At 43.3% G+C, this 25,354-nt stretch overlaps 1 protein-coding gene across 1 annotated transcript in view; it reads left to right on the top strand.

Annotated features, from left to right (window-relative positions):
- Nucleotides 1-25,354, top strand: part of LOC117157935 (uncharacterized) — a 71,695-nt gene that overhangs the window by 40,287 nt on the left and 6,054 nt on the right. Inside the window, exons 2-13 of the mRNA XM_033336290.2 lie at nt 14,788-14,923; nt 20,424-20,523; nt 20,639-20,772; nt 21,742-22,905; nt 23,019-23,238; nt 23,317-23,424; nt 23,507-23,601; nt 23,673-23,739; nt 23,800-24,125; nt 24,466-24,598; nt 24,678-24,932; nt 25,235-25,354. Of these exons, the coding sequence (XP_033192181.1) occupies nt 14,841-14,923; nt 20,424-20,523; nt 20,639-20,772; nt 21,742-22,905; nt 23,019-23,238; nt 23,317-23,424; nt 23,507-23,601; nt 23,673-23,739; nt 23,800-24,125; nt 24,466-24,598; nt 24,678-24,932; nt 25,235-25,354 (2,805 nt within the window). The 5' untranslated portion in view covers nt 14,788-14,840. The remainder of the gene's footprint in view (nt 1-14,787; nt 14,924-20,423; nt 20,524-20,638; nt 20,773-21,741; nt 22,906-23,018; nt 23,239-23,316; nt 23,425-23,506; nt 23,602-23,672; nt 23,740-23,799; nt 24,126-24,465; nt 24,599-24,677; nt 24,933-25,234) is intronic.

The raw sequence follows: 25,354 nt of genomic DNA, 5'->3' as shown, positions 1-25,354 counted from the left end.
ACTTTCTCCCTATAAAATATGGTATAAGAGGAGAAAAAACGCGGAACATTTCTTGGAAAGAAGTCGGGTTTGGCCGTTGGAATTTTTGCCAAGTCCACGTACCCGACAAATCTTAATTTCCTGTCGATCAAAGAGTACGTCGTTCTACGCTGTTTATAAAGCTACCACGTGATTGTATTTTCGAGGGAAAGGGAAATTGTTCTTGCCTTCCCCTCTGCCATTATTTCATACGAAATGAAATTCATAACTCGAACGAAAGCCGTCATATCGAAGTCATATCGAAGCATTTCGATGGTCGTCGATCTTGAAACCGTAAATTTGATAGAAATTCATGCAGAGATTGGACGTGCCAGGAATTTATCAGCATCATGTTCTTGGTAAATTAAGCGTATTCATATAAATTGGTAAATAAAGTAGCGTCGCTAATTACATTAGTTGCCAGCGAATGCCCGAACACGCTGGACCAATATATATGTCGGAGATGAAAGAATTATAGCTGCACTTAAATAATAGAAATAAGAAATAGTATTAATGTTCCAACCTGACTTTATGACGATCGGTTCGGGCTCGAAGTGACATAGCGAGTCATTACACGTAGCCACGGTCACGGAAGGGACGTGTACCTGCCAGAGGTATGAAATGATTATATGACTCTCCTTAAAAACAAAGATAGACCCGAGAAGTGGGGATAGGAGTATATAAGGACAGTTTCTTTTGGATTACGAGTGAGTTAGCTTGTAAGTTAGTCGTTGGACGAATTGCTGAGTAGTACGTTGATACTTGTCCTCCCGTGGACCGTGGATTCGTTATCGAACCTGAATTCGTTGTCACCATCATCTCGAACATCCTATTGCCATTACACTAGCCTCTTGTAGTGCCCACATTCGGACTGATAAATATTAGCCACATCCGCGACGGTAAAGTAAGTAAAGGTTCATAGAACGGCCCAAAATGCCAACCTGACTCCGACATATAACTGTTTCGTGACGAAGGCTTATCGAGTTTTGCCGCTGTGCAGACAGGATATTAACTCGCGGCTGTGTTCTACAAACTTGGCATTATTGGCAAACACATGACTCCGTTTATTATACCGAAACAAACGATCAACGAATATAGGTAAGTAATAGATTGACAGAAAATTAATTTCGCCGCAAGAAAATATATTTTACTTTTTTATCCGCTTTCTTCCCTTCCCTTTTTTTATTTAAATTCGTATGAAAATAGCATCAAGACGTTCGAAACGTTGTCACATTGACTGCCCATTCGATTGGCCAACATGATCACGCGTAAGACAAGATCCTATTTTCTTTCTCGTTAAATATTCTGATGAAACGTATGACGATAGTGTTCACCGGGCGAGCCTCGTTTCCTGAAACAGATCCTCGTCACATTCTTCACGAAATTGCCGATAAAACTCTTGATGTCGAGCCTTTCGCTCCTGTCTATCCTCTCCATTTCGCCTTCTCGTTACTTTCGTCTCGCGTTCGTGTCTTCTTTCTCTTTGTCCTCGTTTTTTTTTATTATTTATTTATTTAAATTTTACAATTTGGACATTTGGTAAAATATTATAGCGGTATACTAATATAACATGTGGGTGGCTACCACCAGCGGGGTACCATCATCGTGGTTTGTCCTCGTGAACGTACCTACCGAGCCTTGGTACGAAACAAAAGAAAGAGAAGAAAAAAGTGAAAAGGCAGAAGATTCGCGCAATCCTATAGAACGTGAGAGGAAAGAATCGCGGTCCGCAACAGACAACTTGCCGATAGACAAACCAATTTCTTACGATATCACGAGGTCGTAGCCAGCACCCTCGCAGTTACATTCTTTGGTCCGTGCGTGTCACCAGTCGAGACTTGTAGAGCCATTTTTCTCAGCTCCGTACAAAAGGTCCATCGCGTGTCGCTAACAGAAATTCCAATACGTGCGCGTTTTTCCACAGAACCGGAGGATCTTCCCTCGGATTCGCACGCTTCCTCGTAGTCGCTAGGCAAGCGCAGAATTTCCTAGAGATATTCACGAGCGAAAGGAAGCTACGATGTCAAGGACGATCAATTTCTATTCTATACGAATCTCATCGAGAACAACGCAACGTTCATGAGGTTCTGGATTTCTGTTATTTCCAGTAGAAAAAGAGAGTCGGAGTCGTTCTATGGCGACGGTTCATGCTCTTGAGAGTCGTCTCTTTCTACCCTCTGTCCATCTTTTGCCGTCCCCTTTCCTCTCGCAAACAAACATAGCAACACGACCAAACGCACGAACTACACGCACATAAACACATACGTATTCACACCAGTATGCACGCGTACACGCGCGCACATAGAGTGGAAGATGAAGCATATCACAAAAGAAGAAAGAAACCCTCCCTCTCTCCCTCAGTCTTCCTGTTTCTCCAAATATACGTATGGAGCGTATCCCTTTTCTTCTTTGTATTTCTCTCGGCGTCTCCTCTTCTCTCGCGCAATTTCCTCCCCTTTTTCCAGAGCCGCCACACACCGCCTTGTACGTTTGGCCATAGAGGGAGAAAAAAGGACGTTGGAAGGAAGCTGGGGGGAGGGCAAGCGAGGAACGCGGCAGGCTTTTCGCATTCCACGCGCTCTTAAGCCATATTTTAAATCCATCCAACGGACGACCCGCTAACAATCGCAAGACGTTACTTCGACAAGCGAAAGATCGTTGAAGGATCGCGACGCGATATTATTTTTCTGCCGTGTAAACGATCCGGTCTCGGCCGTGTCTCGCCTTCCTACTCGATCGATTTTACCGATTTTAACAGCGAGGCAAACAGCCTGGCGAGTCCCTCGCGGATATCTCACCCTCGTTTCATCTCATCTCGCTTCATTCCGCTTCCTTTTTCTCCAACGGCGAGGAACGATCATTGACGGCCGTGCTTTTGTTTAGGCCTCGCAAACAGACACGTTCCAACATCGTTATAGATTACCTTGCATCTGAAATGAAATCTCGCGTCGATGCCCAGGTAAAACGCATAGTTAGTATAGAGCATAGAGAGTAGGATAACGCGAACGAACGGTTCGTGCGCTTTTTCAGTGCAACACTGTTCTGAATCGTTAACGAGACGGAGAAGAAAAAGCGAGAACGCGTTCGCGGCGACTGTTTTCTCCTTGCCTCGAAAGAAAGCACACGACACGAAGTATACTCGAGTTAATCCTTTAGTCATCCGAGTACTCGCGAAGAACAAAGAAAGTAGGATAGGACGAAGAGAAAGCGGTAAGCACAGGAGCGAATGATTCATATCGAGGGACCCGTCGAGGCAGGTAGCTCGATCAGAGAAAAGTTTGCGAAAGCCGCGTCAAGATCAAGGATAGACGGTCGGATGGCGCCTTGCAGATTGCTGCGGGAATTCATGGTCGCCGTTAGTCGAGGGTGACGCGTAACCCCAGCTACATTTTTTTTTTTCTATTTATTAAAATTACAATCAATTCTCGCGTTGAGAATTCCCCAGCTACATGGCCCGTACTACGTGTCCGAAAGGGACAGTTAGCGCAGATATCGCGAGATCGAAGATCGAAAAAATCATCGATTCGTATCGATTGAAGCTATCGATTATATAAAAAAAAAGCTTAAACAGAGATATACAAGATAAAGATAGATTTCGTATGAAAACTTTATTATATATGTCGGAGATGAAAGAACATCGGGATTTGCCGTCCGGAACGTTGGGAAAAACCCCAATACCCTAGTCCAGACTTTTACTATAGCTACGCTTAAATAATAAAAATAAGAAATAGTATTAATGTTCCGACCTGACTTTATGACGATAGGTTCGGGCTCGAAGTGACATAACAGATCACTAGACGTAGCCACGGTCTCGGAAGGGACGTGTACCTGACAGAAGTATGAAATGATTATTAAGAACAAAGACTGACCCGAGAAGTGAGGACAGCAGTATATAAGGGCAGTTTCTTTTGGATGAGAGGAGAGTTAGCTTGTTAGTTAGCCGTTGGACGAATTACTGATTGAGTTGTCAAGTTACCCGAATCAAGTACTACGTAGATACTTGTCCTCCCGTGGACCGTGGATTCGTCATCGAACCTGAATTCGTTGTCACCATCATCTCGACCATCCTATCACCATTACTCATAGCCTCTTGTAGTGCCCCCATTTGTACCGATAAATGTTAGCTACATCCGCAACGGTAAAGTAAGTAAAGGTTTATCGAATACCCCGAAATGCCAACCTGACTCCGACATATATAAAGCCGTTTTAGAATGAAAGTCGGAAAATCCGCACAAGTCCGGAAATCTCGACGACAGGCTGAATAGGAGATTATTCAAAGACAATAGGAGAATGACAAAGCACACGGTTATTTGTAATTGAAATTAGCTGTCAAGGTATAATTACGCTGCTCTAGAGTCTCTGCCGAATGGTTTAGGCACACTAGCGTATAGGCATTGACATAGAACGCTGTTATATCGCGATCGAGGTGTATACATCGCGCGCACAGAGTATACCGTTTCCAACATCCACCACCCTTCCACGCTCGCTATTCGAGCTCTGTGTCCGTTCTATTCCAACTTTCCCACTAATTTCGTATCGGCGTTAAACACGCGTTACTGTGTACAAACGCGCGTATTATTCGATTCTAAATTAAATTTGTTCTACTCGAACAAATCTACCGTAGTGATTCAAGATCAACGCGACGGCATTCGAAAACTTGCTGCATTCGTGGCCCGGATAACCAACGCACTTTGCGCGTCCTATTTAATACGAATCGATAAACGATCTCGAGACGAAAAGAAAGAATCGTACATGTAATTATAAGTATCGATCCCGCCTCGAGGGCGTGTAACCTTACGCTTCTCTGCCTGCGAATACGATTACGGTACGATACGAGTACGCGTCTCTAGGCCGATTAGCCTGGGGCGGCACTTTCAGCTTAGGACGCGAGCCTAGGTGTCGTTAATCGAGAGTTCGCAGAGAAATTTAGGGCTTCGAGCGGAGCTAGCACTCGTGCCCCGGATTTTGGGAAACCCTAAAAGCCCGCGCGCAATCTTCTCTGTTGCGGAGATATACGGATACGCGTCCGTGAAGCTACGTAACACACACGCGATCCTGCACAGTCGCGCAAGAAACACACACACACATACAGAATTTTGGTGTTTGGCTGGAAACGTTAGAAACTCGGGAAGCGAGATTCTAGAGCGCAATGCGCCATCTGGCAGCTACCCAGAATTTCCATCCCTTTTCGACCGCTACTATCTCTTTCACTCGTCCACATTGACGCACCCACCTTCGCTTTCCCTGCCCCACCTCTTTCCTTTCTTCCTAGCACACTCCTTACCGGTGTACGGAAAAACGGGGTGGAAGTAAAACAGACGAGAGACAAAAAGAGACTAGGCGAAATGTCCCGAGAGGAGGGATATTCTCTTAAAGACAAAAAGAAGAGAATAGAACAGGTACGCGGGTATACGTACTTATAGAATATCTATCTATACGTTCCTTCCTTTCTCGCCGTCTTCTATTTTCCCCTTTTTCCCTTCTCTTCTCTTCTCTGTTTTGCGTCTAGATACGAGTACTACCGCCTTCCTTTGTTCCTCTGCCCCATTCGCTCTTCGTATCTCCTCTGCTTTCTTACAGCCCTCCCCGAGTCGAAGAAGAAAGGCCTTCTTCTCCGAGTCCTTGGATAGCTCGCCGTAGTTTTCTTTGCATTTTAATCGACCCTCGGCTACGTTCCTCGCCAACATATCGGCCAGCTCCACCAACCTCAGTCCTCGTTTCATTCTGCTCCTTCTGCCAGCATGAGCTCCACTGGCTGAACGTGGCCCAATACGTGTAATCAACTCGAATACCAACCACATCGCTAAAGGCTACGATCGTCTGATTTTCCTCTTCCTCCTGTTTTCTCTGCCTAACCGTCTGTGTGTTCCTGTCTCCTTCCACTTTTCCTGCTTGTGCCTGCTTGTCGCCACAACGCTGACATAGAGATTCGATCATTTTGACAGATCGCCGAACCGGATAAAGATCCCTTAGCAACATCGCCGACTTTTTGAATGTGCATCGCAAACACGACGGACCAGCGCATCTTATTTCCTCACATCTTCCGTAAGAATTTCCCCGCAGTTTCCTTCCGCTACCCGAACGGGCTGCATTTACAGCTAACGTTTACCCATCCAACAATCATAATCCTGTCTTTTCGCTTTGGCCGCACATACCAAGATTATAATGTAATAAAGGGAAATAATATCTTTCGTCGATGGCAAATCTTGCTTGATTTCTAGTTCGAAGCGAGTACGGATCGAGAAATCTTTTCTTAATTATTTATTTTGCATGCAGTTATTAAAAATTCAGGTCAATTTAATTTGGATCGATTACGGCTTTCGATTAAATATCACAGACGATTCTTCATTTTTATTTTCGTTGCATTTTTCGTCGGTATTAATGCTCGCAGTATAGGCGAATATTATACTACACCGTGGCCATCGAACCGATTAAGAATGGAATTCGATCATCGCAGCAGTTTCGTGGCGAGAACGAGAGATCCGATGGTGCAGTGGCATGCAGTTTTACAAATGCGGCCGAAAGTGCAACGAACCTGCAGCGCACTCCTGCAGCCGCGTATACGACGCGACGCGACGCGATGCGACGCAACGGGATGGGACGGGACCGACGACCCGATCGATCGAGACCACTCGATTAGACGAACTCGCTGCAGACCAACTTCTTTCGCGTATGCTAATCATCGTTTTAGAAGCGTTTAGAGGCGAATTATATGCCGACAGATGCAGAAGCGTAACAAGCGTAAGAAGACGAAAAAGTGTAACAAAATGTTAATAAATATTTAATCTTGCTGGTTTCTTTAAATTCTACAATTTTCATGCTCCAATCTCGTTCTTCTTTCAAGAAGCAAAATTTACGACACGAGATATGAAGTATGCTTCTTTCATAAACAACGTATGAACTAATTTTCGTGGCAAGATGCAAACAGTTACTACTTGTATTTTAAAATCTGTTTCTGTCCGGTTGCAATTTACATGAAAACTTTCTTCACCGTCTCCGCGATCGTTGTTTCGTTAATGGAAAACGCGATTACAGAATTTTCGTGTAAAATAGTTGGTCACCGGTTTGACAACAAGGGAATTGAAAACGCAAGTTGAAAACGCCTTCTTCGCTCTTCTTCTTCCGCGAAAGCGAAAATTCTGCGTGACCACGATCCTGCGAATCGTAAACGTTCCGATGCTACAAAACATTTTATAGAACATCGTAGACGCTCGATTTAACTGGAAATCGAGTGACAGTATTCGCGTTACTTTTATCTAGCTCGTAAATATTCATACGAAACACTCGCGACATCAACGGTTTCCCGTTACCTCTTTCAACCTCTTTCATTGTCCCTGGTTTGCACAAATTAGGGTCGGTTACATCGGGGAATCGATGTCAAAGACAAATTTCATCAGACAGACGAGTCACCTGTTCTAACAGGGATAGAAAATTAAAATACAAAGTAAATACTCTGCTAGTCTACTAGTCGCCCGTCGTTACAAATTAAAAAAAAGAAAGAACTTTTTATGGCTCGCTAGACAAATAGAACAAATAGACGCTGACTATTCGTAGATACTTGCTCGGTACCATATAATTCTTCGATACCGAATTAAACTTTTTCTACCAATCAGTCAGTCGGCCCTTTCATTCCTTTCCTTACTCTACTTAGATTATCAATTTTCAAAAATTGCAAAATTTGCAAAAATTGCTTTCTGTCCTCCTATAATGCCAAATGGCACAAAATTATTACGTATCCGTGCAGCATCTGTTCCTTTAATTTTATTGCACTTTACCGCATTTCTGTATGCGTTCACCGTTATTAATTAATCCTCTCGATAAATGTAACGAATGTATCGTAACTTTTTCCTTTTATAAAGGAATTCTCATCGTATTCTGATCTGCTCTGATCCGGATAATCCGTATATCGATATCAGACGAACAGGACGAATATATTTAAATACGAAATACGAATCGACGAATTCAAGTCTCGCTCAACGACCAAGGAATTATAACTTCTCTTGTTAAAATATTCGCATTGATATTTCGCGACCATGGCCGACTCGCTCGTTGTATGCACAACGTCAAGTCCTGTCATCGTTCACGGTCGCGATTCACCGCAACGAATTTTCATAAGGCAACTGACTAGACACTCGGATAAATATCTTGGCATAAACGTTCGTAAATACGGATAAGGAAAACATTTCTTTCGCCGAATTTAATCGCTAAATAGGTAAAACTATCATTCATCTACTATAATGAGAAAACACAGTGACATAAAGTGATACTAACCTTGACAAGAATAGGAAATTATCTTCTTATTATTTTCGACAGCGAAGAATCAGCGACGAGACAGCTTGCAGCGTTCACGGTTTAGCAACGGTGTTTATTAACCGAGTCGAAGCGTGTATACCAACCGTCAATAACAAGCGAAACTCGCACGTGAATTATTCACGGTGAGTCAAGAATTCCGATCTCGTAACTTTCTCAATTGCGATAAACGGAACGGTATACATTTGAACGATAACCGTATGCGCCTTACGATAGTTAAATTTCACTTGACGAATATCGCTCGGCATTCGCACAAAATTCGTTGCAACGGTACAACGTCCACGTTAATAATAAATAAAAATCGAAACGTTTACAAAATTCGTGTATATACAGGGTGGTTGGTAACTGGTGGTACAAGCGGAAAGGGGGTGATTCTACGCGAAAAAAGAAGTCGAAAATATAGAATAAAAATTTTTTTTTAATTTTTCCATCGAGACAACGATGTACAGTGAGATCCGTTATAACGAGACGCGATAAAGTGCACGCGTACCGAGCGAAAATTCAAAGTCGATTTTCTCGAAAACAAAGCCTCGAACGAGAAATTTTTATTCTACATTTTCGACTTCTTTTTTCGCGTAGAATCGCCCCCTTTCCGCTTGTACCACCAGTTACCAACCACTCTGTATATCCGTATATGTTTGAAAAGCGAATGCAACCTTAGTGGAAGGGCACGTAGATAGTAAAAAATTGGTATGGTAGTCGTCGAGTATTTGTTTCGACTGGATTTTTGCGTTTAATACATTTTCTTTCAAACCGAATCGAAACGGTTGATACGCGACGACACACGCGGCTGACGAAATTCTCTTCTTCTTTTTTTTTCTCGTCTCTGATCAACTGCTCTTGATTTGTATATACGTCATGTACATCTGACATCGGTTACCTTGACACAGTGGCACAAATGTAAACAGTGGCAGAACGCTCTGGTCTGACCCGGTTTTAATATCCTGTACTTACTTCGCCGTCCTTATTTCGCCGTTCCGCATGCGTTACCCTTGCATCGATTCCCAATGGATACCTGATTGCCAAAAGGCGCAATGCGCTTTTGCGCGCTTGTAACAACGGATGTGCGCATTATACATATATGTATACATGCCACGAGACTTTATTTTTTATCGACAACAACGTATTTGAAGGCATTTTCAAAGATCGAGCAAAGATTTTACGTTCGAAAGCTTTTACAATCAATAGCTTTTTATCTTCTAACTTGATCGATCGCATGACGCAATGTTTATTCTATCGTCGTGTTAAAAGTTTGTCTTCGGTTCGAAGAAAGTAAACAAAAGGTATAAAAACGTCGGTTTCGCAAGTTTTCTTTCAGTTTCAGTAAGAAAAAATTACTGAAAATTCTCAATGCGAGAATTGATTGTAAATTTTAATAAATAAGTAATAAATAAAAAAATATTACTCAAGTATAACGAGCACGATAGATTTATCGCGTGAACGATATTCTTCCGAGCGAAACTGCAAAATTCTGAACCCTTTCGTTCTTGAATCGAACACCACATCTGGAACCGGTGTCCGATACTTAATATCTGTTGCTTCGAATAGGCGTAACGTTCGATAGGTGGTAAGTGGATCGATGAATGTTTGAGAGTTCGATTAGATGTACATGACCCCCTTTCTTTTCCCTCCTCTGCCACGTCGAGACAACGAAAAAGAGACTAGCCCCTGAATGAACGTACTTGAGAATCGCAGCATCTCTTTTCCTTTCTCTCTCTCTCTCTTTCTCTTTCTCTGCAGCCCCCGGGCTAAAATCTTACACGCCACTAATTGCTACCATTGTCTCCGATGGGAAAGACCGAAGCACCACCACCCACAGCGGTAGCGACCCGCAACCACCGCCCTTTTCATTCCTGCTAAATCTTATCGTTGATCTACCTTCTCTTTCCATTTTGCCAAAAGTCTCAGTTACTTGCTGTTCGCTGCACCACGTACACAGCCGGTTCTTTAACCAACTATATGTACATATATGTATGTAGTATCGGGGAGAAGGGCCTAAGAAACGTCGAGCTAACTACAGACAATGTCGCGAGAGCCGAGGCGCTGTCGGCTACATCAATGCGTTATCGGGTCCTTCAAATAAATAGCTTCGCCGAAAAGACCTACGTGACCCTGGCTACGAGCGTCTGCGGAACACGTGTGCCGTGGGCCTAGCAAAAGACACAAGAATGCTGCAACGGCCAGAGAGCAATTGAGAAGCAGAGTGCGAGTTGAGCGGACACAGAGTGTGCATCGACGTGCGACGATATTGTAGTCGGTCCTCTTGTATTTGAATATCACTTCTTAAAATACATTAAACTTTGAACCCACCATCATTACTTGTCCTTACTCTAAGAATCCATCAGTTACTACATGTATACCATCGCGATTCGCTCAGCCAACGCGACAATGAATTATTTCCTTCGATTCTTAACTCCTGCCTTCGAGTTCTTGCTAACTTGTTTCCCTTCGTATTTCGTATCTACCTCGAGATTGAAAAGTTTCGCGCATACCATCGTATACTTGTCGATTGATCGTGATCGTTGCCCGTGCTTGAAATTTTACCGAGATCAATAGCGTACGAGTTGTTCGCCATCGTGTAACAGAGAACAAAGTAACTATCGTCAATATTTCTTCGATATTCGTTTAACTGTATCTTTAGCTTTCAGCACAAGGAAAACGCGCATGTCCTGCGTCTGACCATTGAAGGTACATTCTACCTGATGGTAACATGCGTGCTTCATCTTTCGCTTAGAACGAGGATGATTTTTGTGGCTAAGAATCCTTTTCCATCCGGCGTTATTACCCGTTTGTTTCCTGGCTTCTTCTTTCCTAACATAATACGACTGTCGTTCTCCATCTGTTCGTTTCGTATCCTTTCTATCAGACAATTTCGCCGCTCTTTCACAGTTCTTTTATTCGCTATGTACTGTCTTGCTTTCCCGACATATTCCACACACCGTTTTTCAATCCTTGACTTATTTATTTTCGCTGCTTACATGCAAGATTCGTTGCCGCGAAATTTAACAAATCCAAGTTTACCAGCCAAAGTTTACCTACCGTTGTTTTCGGGGGGAGACACGATCTCGAAGAAGCGCGCCAACGGGAGTCGTAAATTCCCGTTACGATTTGCTAATCGATGCCGCGAATCGTTCGATCCCTTATTTCTTTTAGGATAATAAGGGTAGTTAAATGAAAGATAACGCTGCTGCTAACAGGTTATTATATATTTTCACAAACCAACAACTTCGGTGTAACACAAAATGAATATTTGCTATGAGATGACTACGAATGAGTGCGACCTGAGTCTCTAGACGGATTATCGCGTATACTGCTGGATTTGTCCACTCACTGTATTCGAATTGTTGACCGCTTGACGAGATGCTTGATTGAGACTGACTGATCTTCGGGTGTAAACCCGGTCGAAGGATGTTGACTGTTCGAAGGATGTAAAATCAGTGATGTTCGGAGACGATGCTGTGGCGGAGGAAAGCTAAGGATGGGTGTGTCTAGCGCACGGGACCATCGGATTTGTTGGTGACGATTTTGGCTAAGAGAGTGAGGGAAATAGTCTTCGTTGTTAATTGGTTAAACGAAGGGTCTTAACCGTCCTCGAGAGAAAGTGGTTAGTGGGAGGAAAGTTGCATCATACGTGAGAAAAACTAATTTTCCCTTGTCAAGCCGTAGACAAAGGTCTTTAGAAATGCCTCGGAAACAGACGTTTGTCCGGTTTGGAAGACCTCGACTAAGAAATTCCTGAGATTTATGGAAGATACTTGAGACTATTGAGGGTTCGCAGTGAGTATCCGAAGATATCTGGTTGCCATCTTGCCCGCGGTGTCTGGCCTGGGCCAGGTAGAGTGTTACGCGACGTAACAACCGTCAATCATACTTTTGTATATACCATTCATATTAAATGATTTATCTTGAATAACGGCAAACGAAGCATATAAAAATTACTTTGAAACACAAACGATAATCGATAATCACGATAAAAAAAATAAGGTCACGGGAGAAAAATACCAACGGAATTCTCTTGGTTGGTGAGAATACTTGCGTTGGAGGTACGATATTTAGAAATACCGTGGACATATGCGCGATTTATAGGCTAGATCGTTCGTATCTATAGCGCTTGAAGAGCGGATTGCATCTTCGAAGGGGAAACCATCCGGATTGCTGTATGCTCCTTGTATACTCGTATGCTCGTCGAAGTATCTGAGCAAAGTTCACCGACTCCGCTGGCTTGGCCTATTTTTTCACACACACGCCGTGGTGTACCTTCTTTCTTTCACCCCTTCCTCCTCCACGCTAGCCTACCGACCCCTCCCCCTCCTTTCTTTATTTCTTTCTTTTTTCCTTTCTCCTTTTTTTGAAAGAAGATGAGTACATGACTACACCTAAGCTAAGCCACACACGTACTTTGTGTCAAAACGTCTGAGATAAAAGGGGGAGCATTACCCTGTGCGCGGAAAATGGACGACGCGTTCCTTTCTCAGATAAAAATATAGAATCTCCGATGTACGTGATAGAAGAACACGATACCTCGACTTCTTCTCGGTGATACGTATATGAAGCTTAAGCAATCACAAACGCGAACAACGTACGAAGGAGAACTAGAGAACCATGAACGAATTGCCAACTATAAATTATTGTTAGTCTGTAATAAATTGATATTAACCCTCGACCGATATCTTTGGATATGAATTTTATTTAGTTTAGTTGACTAAGAATGCTTACATGTACATTTTAGAAAATGTTAAGTTGTGAAATTGCACGGGATGATTATATATCTATCAAGGAAATGTTACAAAGTGAAACTAATTACCCAATTTTGCTACATACGCAAAACTTATATTATACAGGGTGGTTGGTAACTGGTGGTACAAACAGAAAGGGGGTGATTCTACGCGAAAAAAGAAGTCGAAAAGATAGAATAAAAATTTCTCGTTCGAGGCTTTGTTTTCGAGAAAATCGACTTTGAATTTTCGCTCGGTACGCGTGCACTTTATCGCGTCTCGTTATAACGGATCTCACTGTACATCGTTGTCTCGATGGAAAAATTAAAAAAAAATTTTTATTCTATATTTTCGACTTCTTTTTTCGCGTAGAATCACCCCCTTTCCGCTTGTACCACCAGTTACCAACCACCCTGTATAATATAGACTGCTATAGATCAGATTCTAGCGTATTTAAGAGCGGAAGATTTAGCAGAGGGTTGGATAAATGGAGCGGTGGTGAAAAATAGCGTAAGAGTATAGGTAGCCGGCTAATTTAAAGGTAGATACGCGACAGGTATGTTAAATAGGTTAAGTAAGTATAGGATAGTACGTTACGTACTACGTACGTTACGAGAAACGCGTGTATGTTAAGCGATTGTTCGATATGGGACGAGATATTGAGGGATTTGGCGTGGGAATGCGGATTGGTGCTCCGAGCAAAGTACGGGATTGTGCCAAGCCAGGTTGACAAATAAATTAATCTACCAGAAGCTAATCGGAGGAAAAGTTTGCATGAGAAAATAAATCGTTTTATCGTAAATATATATATTCCCAGAGAATGGCGTTTTAAATCGTGCGTTGTTGCTCGAGGCAGAAGCAACCTATGCGACGTCAAGGGCCAAGCGTTCTCCAGTCGTCTTTGGTCTACCGACTATGTACCTACTTGTTCCTCGATGCATATGTATGCCTCTACATAACGCATGTATTCGTAACACGAGTCTGTTCGACTGGAAACGACGTATATATACGCGTACATTGGTATACAAGTGACAAGGAAGGTGAATACACCACACGTTCGTATAGAGTCAGTCACGTCGAAAGACCAGATTAGGGACCCTTCACGACGTAACCAGAGATGAAACCGCCGCCACGAGCGACTCTAATTTTGCGGTGGAGTTTCTTGCGAATCTTGAAAATCCTTTCGTGTCGTCGGCAAAGGCACGAATCGCCGGAGAACTTGCCGAGGGGAGATTTTATCGTTCACGGTGCCGCCTCGTTAACTTCTATCGACATTTCCGGCTTCCATCTGACTTGCGTCCTTCGTGAGTTCCATCGAACGCTGTTTTTTTTACACTACACCGTTACGTTAACGTTAAAATCGTTAAAGATGAGAAAACGTACATAACAGACGAAAATATGATATAGAAGCACTCGTTACAACATTTAGCGAATGAAACGATTCTCTGTATATATATCGCACATTTTTTCAGTGGTGTCCATGGAAATATAAATTTGCGGATATAACGATCGATTCCGATATTAAACGTAACGATAAGAACGTAAATGGGAGCAAAGGTAAAATGGTTGTTGTTACGATCAGTAGTTGGAATACCCGTGTAATATATTGCCGAAAATACTGAGAAATCGAATAAACGGGTCCACACACAGTTGGTATGTATAAAGATCGTTAATCCACTGGTAATCTTGCTTCTGTAACTGTAATCGGATCATGCTCTCTACGGATTTACTCCGTGTGTTTCAGGTTCGGCGGTCTGATTGGATTTGTGGTCGGGCCTGGATTTAGCATTAAGAAGGATGGGTTGGACGCTCACCGTTCTTGGGGTGGCTTTAGCCATTGTCGTCGTGGCTAGCGCCGCCCTGGCACTTTACAGGAGAAGGTAATTGCACCACTATATTTTTTAACAAACACTGTTACGTCGGGCTACCGTCTACCTAGACCAGGGCATGTACCGCGGACCAGCCGGACACCAGATGTCCGCTCATCCTTATGACGTACCCTCAATAGCCTTAAGTACCTGTCATAAATCCCAGTAATTCGCTTGCTAAGGTACTTCAGACCGAACAAATATCTTTTTCTAAATCACTCTCTAAGGACTATTGTCTACCGCGGCTTGACCAGAGAACGTTAGGTTTTCCCACGTACGATGCTTCCTAATATTAACTTTCTATTGCGGGCGGCTAAGACCCTTCCTAGTCCACCACCCTCCGTTTATCCAATCAGAAGCAATACATACTGTCCTCACTTCCTGACCAAAAATGTCACGAACAATTCCGATGGTCCCGCGCGCTAGACACACCCATCGCGAGCTTTCCGCCGACACAGCATCGTCACTCAACCTTGCTTCTTCTACACCGCTAAAAAAGTCAACAACTAAGTACAATTCTAACGTCTAAGTCTAAGCACGAACAATCACTTCCTCTACTAAGTATACTATAGTGCTACGTCCACTAATACACTAAATTCAATTATAAGAGCCTTGCTCTAGCGTGCATATCTATCTTACCTTCGGGCGACAAGTGTCATCTAGGAATTATATCTACTCAACGATGTAATTTAAGTGTTGGAAATAAAACCTTATAATTCTGTGAGTCACGGTGTTATACAAACTCAATCGCCCCTGTTATCTTAACGGAAATTAGGTGATCGAACAACTCGTGGTGTCGATTGCTATAATCGTAACGGGAATTTACGACTCCCGATTGCGTCTCCCCGCGATTGATCGAAAATACAAACACGTTCGGTGATAGCTCGCACCAGAGATTTTCGAGAACCACAATTCACGATTCGCGATTCACGATTCACGGGAAATTTTAGTCTCGTTGCTTCGAAGCTTACATTTACCGTTCCTAGTAACGAATAGATAACATCTTTCAACTCCTTGCTTCCCTCTTCGCTGAAACATCGATGGTAACAGTTGTTACGATTCTATAGGCTCGTTGTACAGATCCGCGATAACAGAAACGTTCTTTCACGTGATAAGCTCGAGTAGTGTTTTCTTGTTTCTGTATTTTCTCGCGTTACACAACAGGTACGTTCGCGAAGACTGGTAAATACGGCACGTGCAACAGGTTAAAGGGTCGTTCAGCTAGCAATTGTATCAGTGACTTCTTATCTCATCTGCCCTTTTTTCTCATCCAGCTTATCCTTTTTTCAGCAAAACCACCTCTTTACGACCTGCAGGCGTCGTTCATCGATAGATTCGTTAAAGGATTGAGAAACCTGAGAATTTGTGATAATCGTAATAGCAAGTCGGTAACCTCAAGTTGGATCGCTGAAGCTGTGACGACATTTAAAAAACCTGCTCTAGGCAGGAGCCTCTCGAGCACTCTACACTCTACTTGTTAAGAGAGAGAAAGCTTTGTTAAAAGCTTTGATCTTTATACGATAATGCTCTACTTTTTAATCGTAAATCATCAAACATATGAAATCATATCGCATAAAATCATATAAAAAGTCAATAACATATGTGGCGGCACATACCACATCACAGAGAAAACGAAGCAACTAAAGGACAAACTCAAAAAATTCTATTGGCTCACTGGCCGACGATGCAAACTAAACACACAGAATACAATTACCCTCTATAAGACCGTAATAAAACCTGTCTGGACCTACGGAATCCAACTATGGGACCTACGGAACAGCAAGTAATTCTAACATTGAAATACTTCAACGCTTCCAATCGAAAACGCTAAAAGACCGTTATAAATGCACCCTGGTATGTCACCAATGAACTAATACATCGCGACCTCAAGATACCAACAGTCAAAGAGGAAATAGCAAAATATAGCGACAGATATAGCTGTGGCGGATGAAAAGAGAGGTTTGCGTTTCGTCCCGGGACTACCGGTGGACTCGTCAGTAAGGCTATGCCCGGTAGTCCCTGTCTTAGATGGAGTCTCGCTAGGTGCGGTATTTGTACCAATCGTCCGTATATTCGACCGCTAGCGAGATAGACAGACTCGTATAAATCGAATAAAAAATAAATCGAATAAATCTCAATAAAAATCGAAACCCCCAATTACTGGACTACTTGATACGTCGGACCAGATCCGCAGGCTGAAGAGACAACACTACCCGCTAGACCTAAACGCTAGATTCAATTAGTTATCTAAATTAATTAATATTTACTTATTTATAATACTTACTTATAAATCTATCTTATCTATCTCATAAATCTTACTGTTACGACCGTTCGCGGAGAGACGTGATCGCGAGATAGCACGTCAACGAGAGTTGTAAATTCTCGCTACGATCATGTTAATCGACGCCGCGAAATAGTCGTTCCCCTGTTTCGTTTAGGATAACAGAGGTGGTTCAATGAATATAGCACTGTGTTAACACTAATAAATTAACGTTTATTTCAACAACTTATTAATTAGAAAGATATAAATGGAACAACAAAAGAAATGTAACTACGTAATGCGCGATATAAGATATGTATTGACTGTTTGGCTTCTCGAAACGTTCTGTCCGCCCTTCGATTTGTTGGTTTTTTCTGGAAGGCGACCCCCACTACGTTCGGATCACGCCACCTTTGTTTACGCCAGATAAAATAACGGCCACGAATCGACGCCTCTGGAGGTCGTTCCGCTTAATGAGCCATGCGTTTGCCACTACAATGTTTATTTATCGGGCAGCCCCCGAAAAATATGTGGCGGCACTGGACAACAAATACTGTCACACGACACTAGTTTGTGTCGGACGACGGTAGCCAAGTGGTTAGTGCATTAGGTTACAACCGTCGGGGACCCCGGTTCGAATCCGGGCGACCGGAGTTCGATTTTTCTTCTACACATCTAAATTAGAAGAAAATCAGCGCCGTGAATGAAAACACCAGTGCGATGGCAAATACCGACGGCACGCAACGAGGAGCCACCAAATGATCAACGAGCACACCAAATGTTCAACGAGCCCACCAAATGATCAACGAGCCCCCGCTGCTGCCGTCGGAGATCACGGCGTGTTCACGCTACTTAGAAGATGCAATTCTTCGACAACATGGATCTCACGGACAATAAGCGGAAGTTCCTGACCCTGGCCAGATGCCTCGACGGCCCCGGTATCTATCACAATATCGAGGACGTGAGGACACCAGAGGTTGAGAACGGTACGTAAATTAAAAGGTGGAGATCATCCAAGAGAGCTGGCTGATACAGCCGGCACGAGCTCACACAGACTGCTGACCTCCAAAGAGAGATGGGCGACAAAAAGCCGTCCCAATTCTACCAACATTTAAGAAGACTAGCCAGTCCCTCCATACCGGACGATTTCCTTCTCACGCTCTGGTGGAGAACGACTCCCGGATTATCTCGACAACGCCCTGGCCACAGCGAGGAGGATACCGGCGTGGAGAAGTTGACGTAGGCGGCCGGCCGGATCTCCGAAACACATTCACTAAAAAGACAGAAAGTCACCGTTATTAAGACGGAAAGAAAGGGAGTTGCACCCGAGAATCGTCGGACGATGATCGCTCACGATGCGTCGTGGGAGCCGATTACGACGATTCCTGCAACTTCGTCGTTCGCCTCCCGTTCTTTCAGTCTTTTAATAACGACGACTCTCTGTATTCTCAATGAATGCGTTTCGTAGGTCCGGTCGGCTGCCTACATCAGCTTCTCTACGTCGATATATCCTCCACTGTGACACAGGGCGTTGTCGACACAATCCGGGAGTCGCCCTCTTCAGAGTGTGAGGAGGAGATCGGTCTGGTATGGAGGGGCTGGCTAGTCTTCTTAGATGTTGGTAGAATTGGGACGGCTTTTTGTCACCCATCTCTTCGGAGGTCAGCAGTCTGCGTGACCTCGTGCCGGCTGTATCAGCCAGCTCTCGGATGATCTCACCTTTTAATTTTTTGTACTGTTCAACTTCTGATGTCCTCCTCCTCACATCCTCGATATTGTGATAGGTGCCGCCGAGGCACCTGGCAAGGGTCAGGAATTTTCACTTGCCGTCCGTGAGATCCATGTCCTCGAATTGCATCTTCAGTAGCGTGAACCACGCCGTGATCTCCGACGGCTGCAGCGGGGGCATGTTGATCAAATTGGTGAGCCCGACGTGATCGACAGCGAAAACAGGTGTGATCGTGATAGCGCTACCCGAGACTTCGATCATCGCGAATCTAAGACTGTGGTAATCTGGATCTACCGCTACGACGCACACGGAACGGTCCTTCCTTCAGCAAAACTCGACGCCTCACTGCCGACCCACGCAAGCAGGTGACAGAATACGAGACGATGACCAAGCCAGGAGTGATGTAGCCATTACAAAGTTCATGGACATCACCACCAGCCCGTCGTATTAAAAAGAGGAACAGGGCAGGCCTACGACCGTACGCGGAACGCCCCACACCGTACCGACAGGTATCCAATGCCACATCGAAGACAACGCGCAACATCTACACGGGCTTGACAACAATCGGCTGACGCTTTACCACACTAAGAACAAATGTTATCACTGGTAAGGGGGTACTGTGGCGGCACTCGACAACAAATACCGCCACACGACACTAAATTCTGTCGGACGACGGTAGCGGTTAGCGCCTTAGGTTACGAACGTTCGGGACCCGGGTTTTCAAATCCTGCCGACCGGAGTCCGATTTTTCTTCTACGCATGAAAAACGGAAAAAAATCAGCAGTACCCCATCAACGACATCTATAGCCAGCGCTACAATTATCACGGACAATACACATACACCTCACATATAAAAACAAGCATTCATGAATACATAATAAGTATTTAGGTACAAGTGAAAAAAATAAATATCTCTGAACAATGGACAAAAATAAATATCTCTGAACAATGGACAAAAATAAATATCTCTGAACAATTCTATGGTAGGGAAAGGTTCAAGTTCAAAAAGCGTGTGCAGAGCCTCTCGCATGCAATCGATTAAACAACTGTTGCCCGGGAATGCAGCGAAATTTTATTTTACCTTGCAGTATCACACTTGATAAAATTCATTTCTCCTCGTTGATCGATTCTTCGCTCACCCCTTTGACGAGCGCACATTCCCCCATACTCTTAATAGTAGCATATTCCCGCTATTAGTCTGCCGTCGAGCGCTCCATGTGACCAAACACCTTTCTCACTAGCATATCGAACGTTAAAAAAGGAAGGAGAAAAATGTGAAAAAAGTAGGTCGATCGGTTCACGACGACTTTTGTCATAATGTAAAATCGGTCGATTAACTAGAAACACCGGCAGCCTTTTTCAGTAATAATCCAACTGCCATACCGTAGTCCAAAAGCTCGATATCTAACCGTAAAGGCAATTTTCACACATATAAATAAATAACGGATATCTAACGCGAAACATACTAATGTAATTTTAGCGAGGCTACTAATAATAACAATTGCTTGGAATATTGTCCGCAGGTATTGCATCAACTGGCAATGGAGCGCTAGAAACATTTGGAACATCTGCGAGCAATGGCGACAAAGGCTATCGTGGTTATGGGCGCCGCGAGAAGAAAAGGTACACTTTGGTAAAACGAAGAAAATAGAAACTTTAAAAAGAAATAGAGAATTCGCTTAAGATTTGTCACTCGAAAAGTTCAAGTTCCGACGATTCGTTACGATGGATTTTCCAGGTTGGTTTAGTGAAAGCACAACATCCAATAGCCCAGACAATTCCCGGTTTATATCGACAACCTGGAAATGCATCTCAGCATTTGCTTCACAGCGACAGCGACCTCAGACTCGACGCGCAAGGAGCTTTCACCAGGTATTGCGGTAACGAACTGCGAAATCAACTCCTGATTAGATTACTAATAAATTACTAATTCACTGGACGTTGGTTAATGAAAAGCCATATCGCGCATTGTGAACCGATAAAGCGATTATGTCTTCGACGAGGACGAAACAACCACGACAGATAATAAATAGAATTTCATCGTTAACCGAACCGTGGAAGAAATCGCCGTGTAAATTACGATAGGGCGGAGCCATCGCGCGTTAATTTTATTACGACACAGGACATTGTCGAAGCGATAGGCCGGTATCCGCGTATTTCTTATATTTTGCTTGATGCGATCGACCACTTGATGACACAGCGATAAGTTTTTCCGGAACAAGCACTGGGAAAATAATTGGCTAAAACCATCGATAGCTCGACTAACTTACAATCGAATAACAATGTCGTTATTAAAAGCACTAAATCTTAATTATTGTCGTTGCTATACGTTATTCGACCACCTCGTGCATTCGTTGTTTCATACAACGAACATTAAATAAATCTTTGCTCGAAACAATCGTTAAAGTATTTATATTCGAAGGGAAAATTACGCAATTCCCTTTCTTCCTGTAAGCGTGCGATGTCTACGCAATCGGCCAATCGATAGTCGTTTACTAATATTTCACACGACAACGAGCCAAAACCGCGCTTCTGCGAAATATGAAATCAAATCTGCATCTCGCAGCGCGTCACGCGGCCAATATTTCATATTCGACAAATGAACAGTTCGGCTTAATATATGCGCCGAATTCGAAACGATACATATCTGCGCGATTTGAGCGTTGGATATCATCAGTGTGATAAAAATATCATATTTAGAGAAATAAAAATCAGAAATAAAAACAACTCGTGTATAAAGCAAAAAACGTGAAGAGAGTAAAGAAACGCTTCGACGAAGAACATACAATGGAGGAAAGAGGGTTGTTCGTCTCAAAACGACGTAACTTGCTATATTTGCAGATTCGAACCGGTAGATAGAGATCTTCATCCGCCTCTGGGCACTGCTACCGGCAGCACCATACCACCGCAGCCTTTGAGACCAGCACCTCAACCAAGGCCAACTTCACGTCCAAGGCCATCTCCGCTTCAAACCTCCAGCACAGTAGACTACCTGAGAATGCAGGAAGCTGGCCCGGTACCTCTGACACCGCCGCCATCGTTGCAGAGAGCATCGATTCCTTCGAGGTCGAACGGTCCGTCGGTCTTTCTTTTCCAGAACGAGCCCATGAAAAATTATGCATTACATCAAGCATCGAACGACCACGGTTCGTTTAGATTCGACGGCGAGAAACCGAACACCATGACGAATGAGAATATTCAGATGACACCGTACGGCTCACAAAATCACATCGACGCAAGATTGAGATACGAATTCGAGGAAGAACCGAGGAAAGAGCAGAATAGGCACAATCCTTACAGGCAATTCGATACCGGCCTCGAATCGACAAGAATTAGGTACGGTGTACATGGTGTACCTATAGCTACGCTAGATGGGAAAGGGGACGAGGACAACAACACGAGCTACGGCAGTTACGACATCGTCCAAAGGAATCACATAATACGGCAACATGTCCGGAATGATTCGAGAAGCTCGCCAAGCAGTTTCGATATGACGAATTCTTCGAATGCCGCCAGCCAGACTATCATGGGATCGATATACGGATCCGAGGAACTATCCAAGATGCTTCGCAGCACTCAGAGTCTCGGCAACGACCTCGATCGTAAGAGCAACGAGATGCAAAGCATCGAGATGACGCCCTTTACAAGTTCCAGCCTTCAGGACGATATCAACCCGTGCTACCTGTTTCGCGAGAATCAAGGGTTGCAAAAGGTCTCGCAATATATTCAGAGCTTACCCGATCTTCCTATATACGACTCGATCAACGACCTCGGACTCCACCGAGATCAGGATCGCATCCTCTACGATGACACGATTCAAACATCGATCAACGCGTTGAAGGTCAACAGTGAGGTAGCTTCCAGTCCGATACCACCGCCACCCGCGCCACCTGACCCACCGAAAGATGTGCCAAAGAAGAACGGCCAGACAACCGGCGAAAGAATATTCAACGCTCTCAGATTGGTCACGTCTCACAGCTACATCGACGCCTCGGAATTTTACAAGTATACGTCAGATTGATCATTCTGTGAAGAAAAAAAAGAAAAAAAGAAAGGAAAGAACTAGAAGAAGTTTTCGTACGAATAAATATTAACAATTTTGTTCTTGGTTGTTATAGCTCAGTCGTATCCTCGGCACAACAAGTTCAACGTTTCACCTTCCCATCGAGATCTCCGTCGTTGGTGGTGGAGGATAACTCCACTACTAGACTGCACGATGAAGTTCAAGATATTTACGCGGAGAACGATTCCGATGTGATAGGTCCTGACGGCTCTAGGCGTAGCTCCGATCTTTACAGTCCTGAACTCAATTTAGAGGCACATAGAACTGCACAAGAGGTAGTATGCGTCGAGTCTAGGAGGACGTTAGAATATTATTAAAATTTTAATCATCGTATTAATTCTTTACGATTTTAGGTGTACAATAGTTTACAAGATCCACCGTCGTCGCCGTTGTTAGTTAAAGATCACAGTCAAGAGGTTTACACGTATATGACTGACCCAAGCTTCACGAGAACCTCAGAGGTACGACTATACTATCGATCTTGGTTATATTTTAAACTTTATTCGATGAATCGTATCATCGTATATATCATTTTACTTTCAGGATATTTTAAACAGTATCGAGCAAAGAAAAAAAAGTATGGAGAGATTGAACGGTATCCATGAACTCAACGAACTCGATGACGCTGACTCGTTAAGGTAGCCTTCGATATACGATAACTTGGTCGATCTGTCTTAAAAAGCAAATTAATCTCCAACTTATTTCACAGGAAACGAAACAGTCACGACTTTTTTGTCGCACTGGAGGAAGCGCAATTGAAGCGAAAGTTCTCTCAGGTACAATTTCACTTTCAGATATATCGATTTTCTGTTATTTAAATATAATTTCATTCGCAGGCATTTGTCACAAACTACACGATGAACGATTACAATGACATCAATCCCGGAAGTCGTCGTGGACCTCAGGGCCCGGATCCAGAGCCACCGCCGGATGAATCGAACCTAAAAAGGGCAATAAGCTGCGAAAGTGTATGCTCGGATACCAGTGTAGTGTTAAACGATCTCGAAGAAGCACCTGTCGTCGGTCATGTGTGCGTCGGTGTCCAGTACGACAGATGGGGTGGCCGAGGTGCTGATAGCGAGGGTGATCTCGCGGTCAGCGTTCTCGAAGCCAGAGATCTCGTCACCTCGGATGGACAACCTGCTCAAGATACCTTTGCCAGGTTTGAACATTTCGTCAAGCTTATTACGTTTGATACTGATTAGATTAATAATCCGACGAACGAAATAATTTCCAGGTCCGGGATTGAATTATATCAGGCAAAAGATCGTAGAAATATCTAAATTTAACCGTTTCAGGATCGAATAGTTCTTAGATTTTGTGAAAAATTTGTTTTTCTCGATTATTATTGCTTATTATTGCACAACCAATTATTAGTTAGCGAATAATTTGTAAAGCGCAATTTGCGTACACGCGTCAAACATGAAAGGGTTAAATATTACATATCCACCATAGAAAGAAGGATAGTTAAATTAACCGTCGATACTTATTTATTCTTTTAGAGTTTGTCTGTTACCGAATAGACAATTACACGTGAAAACCCGGCTGTATAGAGGCAGTCCGTCGCCTAGTTATCAAGAAAACTTTTTGTTCCCCCTGGACGATGGTCCCACTGGAAGAACTCTTCTCGTTGAAGTATGTTATTTTAAATAAAGTAACTCGAAATATGTAAAATGCTTGATAAGCGATATTATCTGCATGGGAAATTTTTAAGGTATTTTCTGACGAGACCAGTATAGGTGATGGAACATCCCTCATCGGAGAAGCTAGGTTACGTCTAGGACCCGCCTCAAGAGCACCTGCAACTACGTGGTTACCACTTCTGGGATCAGCTTTGCCCACGCCAAGACTTGGAGAGTTGATGTTCTCTTTGAGCTACTTGCAAACGGCTGAAAGACTCACCCTGGTGGTTGTGAAGGCTAGAAATTTACATGGTGTCAGTACCGTGCCCGGTGATTTCTTCGTTAAGGTAATAAAGTGCTTGTTTCTCATTGTAATCTCAACGTATGCACCGAGGTGCGTCTAAGAAGTAACGAGACTGACCCTGTAAAAATGTTCATACGTCATTTAATGAAAAGTGTACATTGTCCCCTTCAAAATAGTTCTCTTGAGAATCTATACATATAAACGCAAAAAAAGGAAGATAAGATTTATTATATTATATAAATTAAACATTTTCAAAATCAAATAGGCTAACTGAAATTATTGTGATCACGTATGATCCATAGATACTGATTGATCATTGAATGATGCATTTACTATGTTCCAAAGGTTTACTTGCTACAACAAGGCAAAAAGATCCACAAGAAGAAGACGTCTGTGAAAAAGGGAGAAGAAAGTCCAATCTTCAACGAGGCAATTATCTTTAACGTTCCCAGTCATATTCTGCAG

Source organism: Bombus vancouverensis, chromosome 6 (assembly GCF_051014615.1).
Source record: "Bombus vancouverensis nearcticus chromosome 6, iyBomVanc1_principal, whole genome shotgun sequence".
Taxonomy (NCBI): domain Eukaryota; kingdom Metazoa; phylum Arthropoda; class Insecta; order Hymenoptera; family Apidae; genus Bombus; species Bombus vancouverensis.
This window is presented reverse-complemented; position numbering and strand designations above follow the sequence as displayed.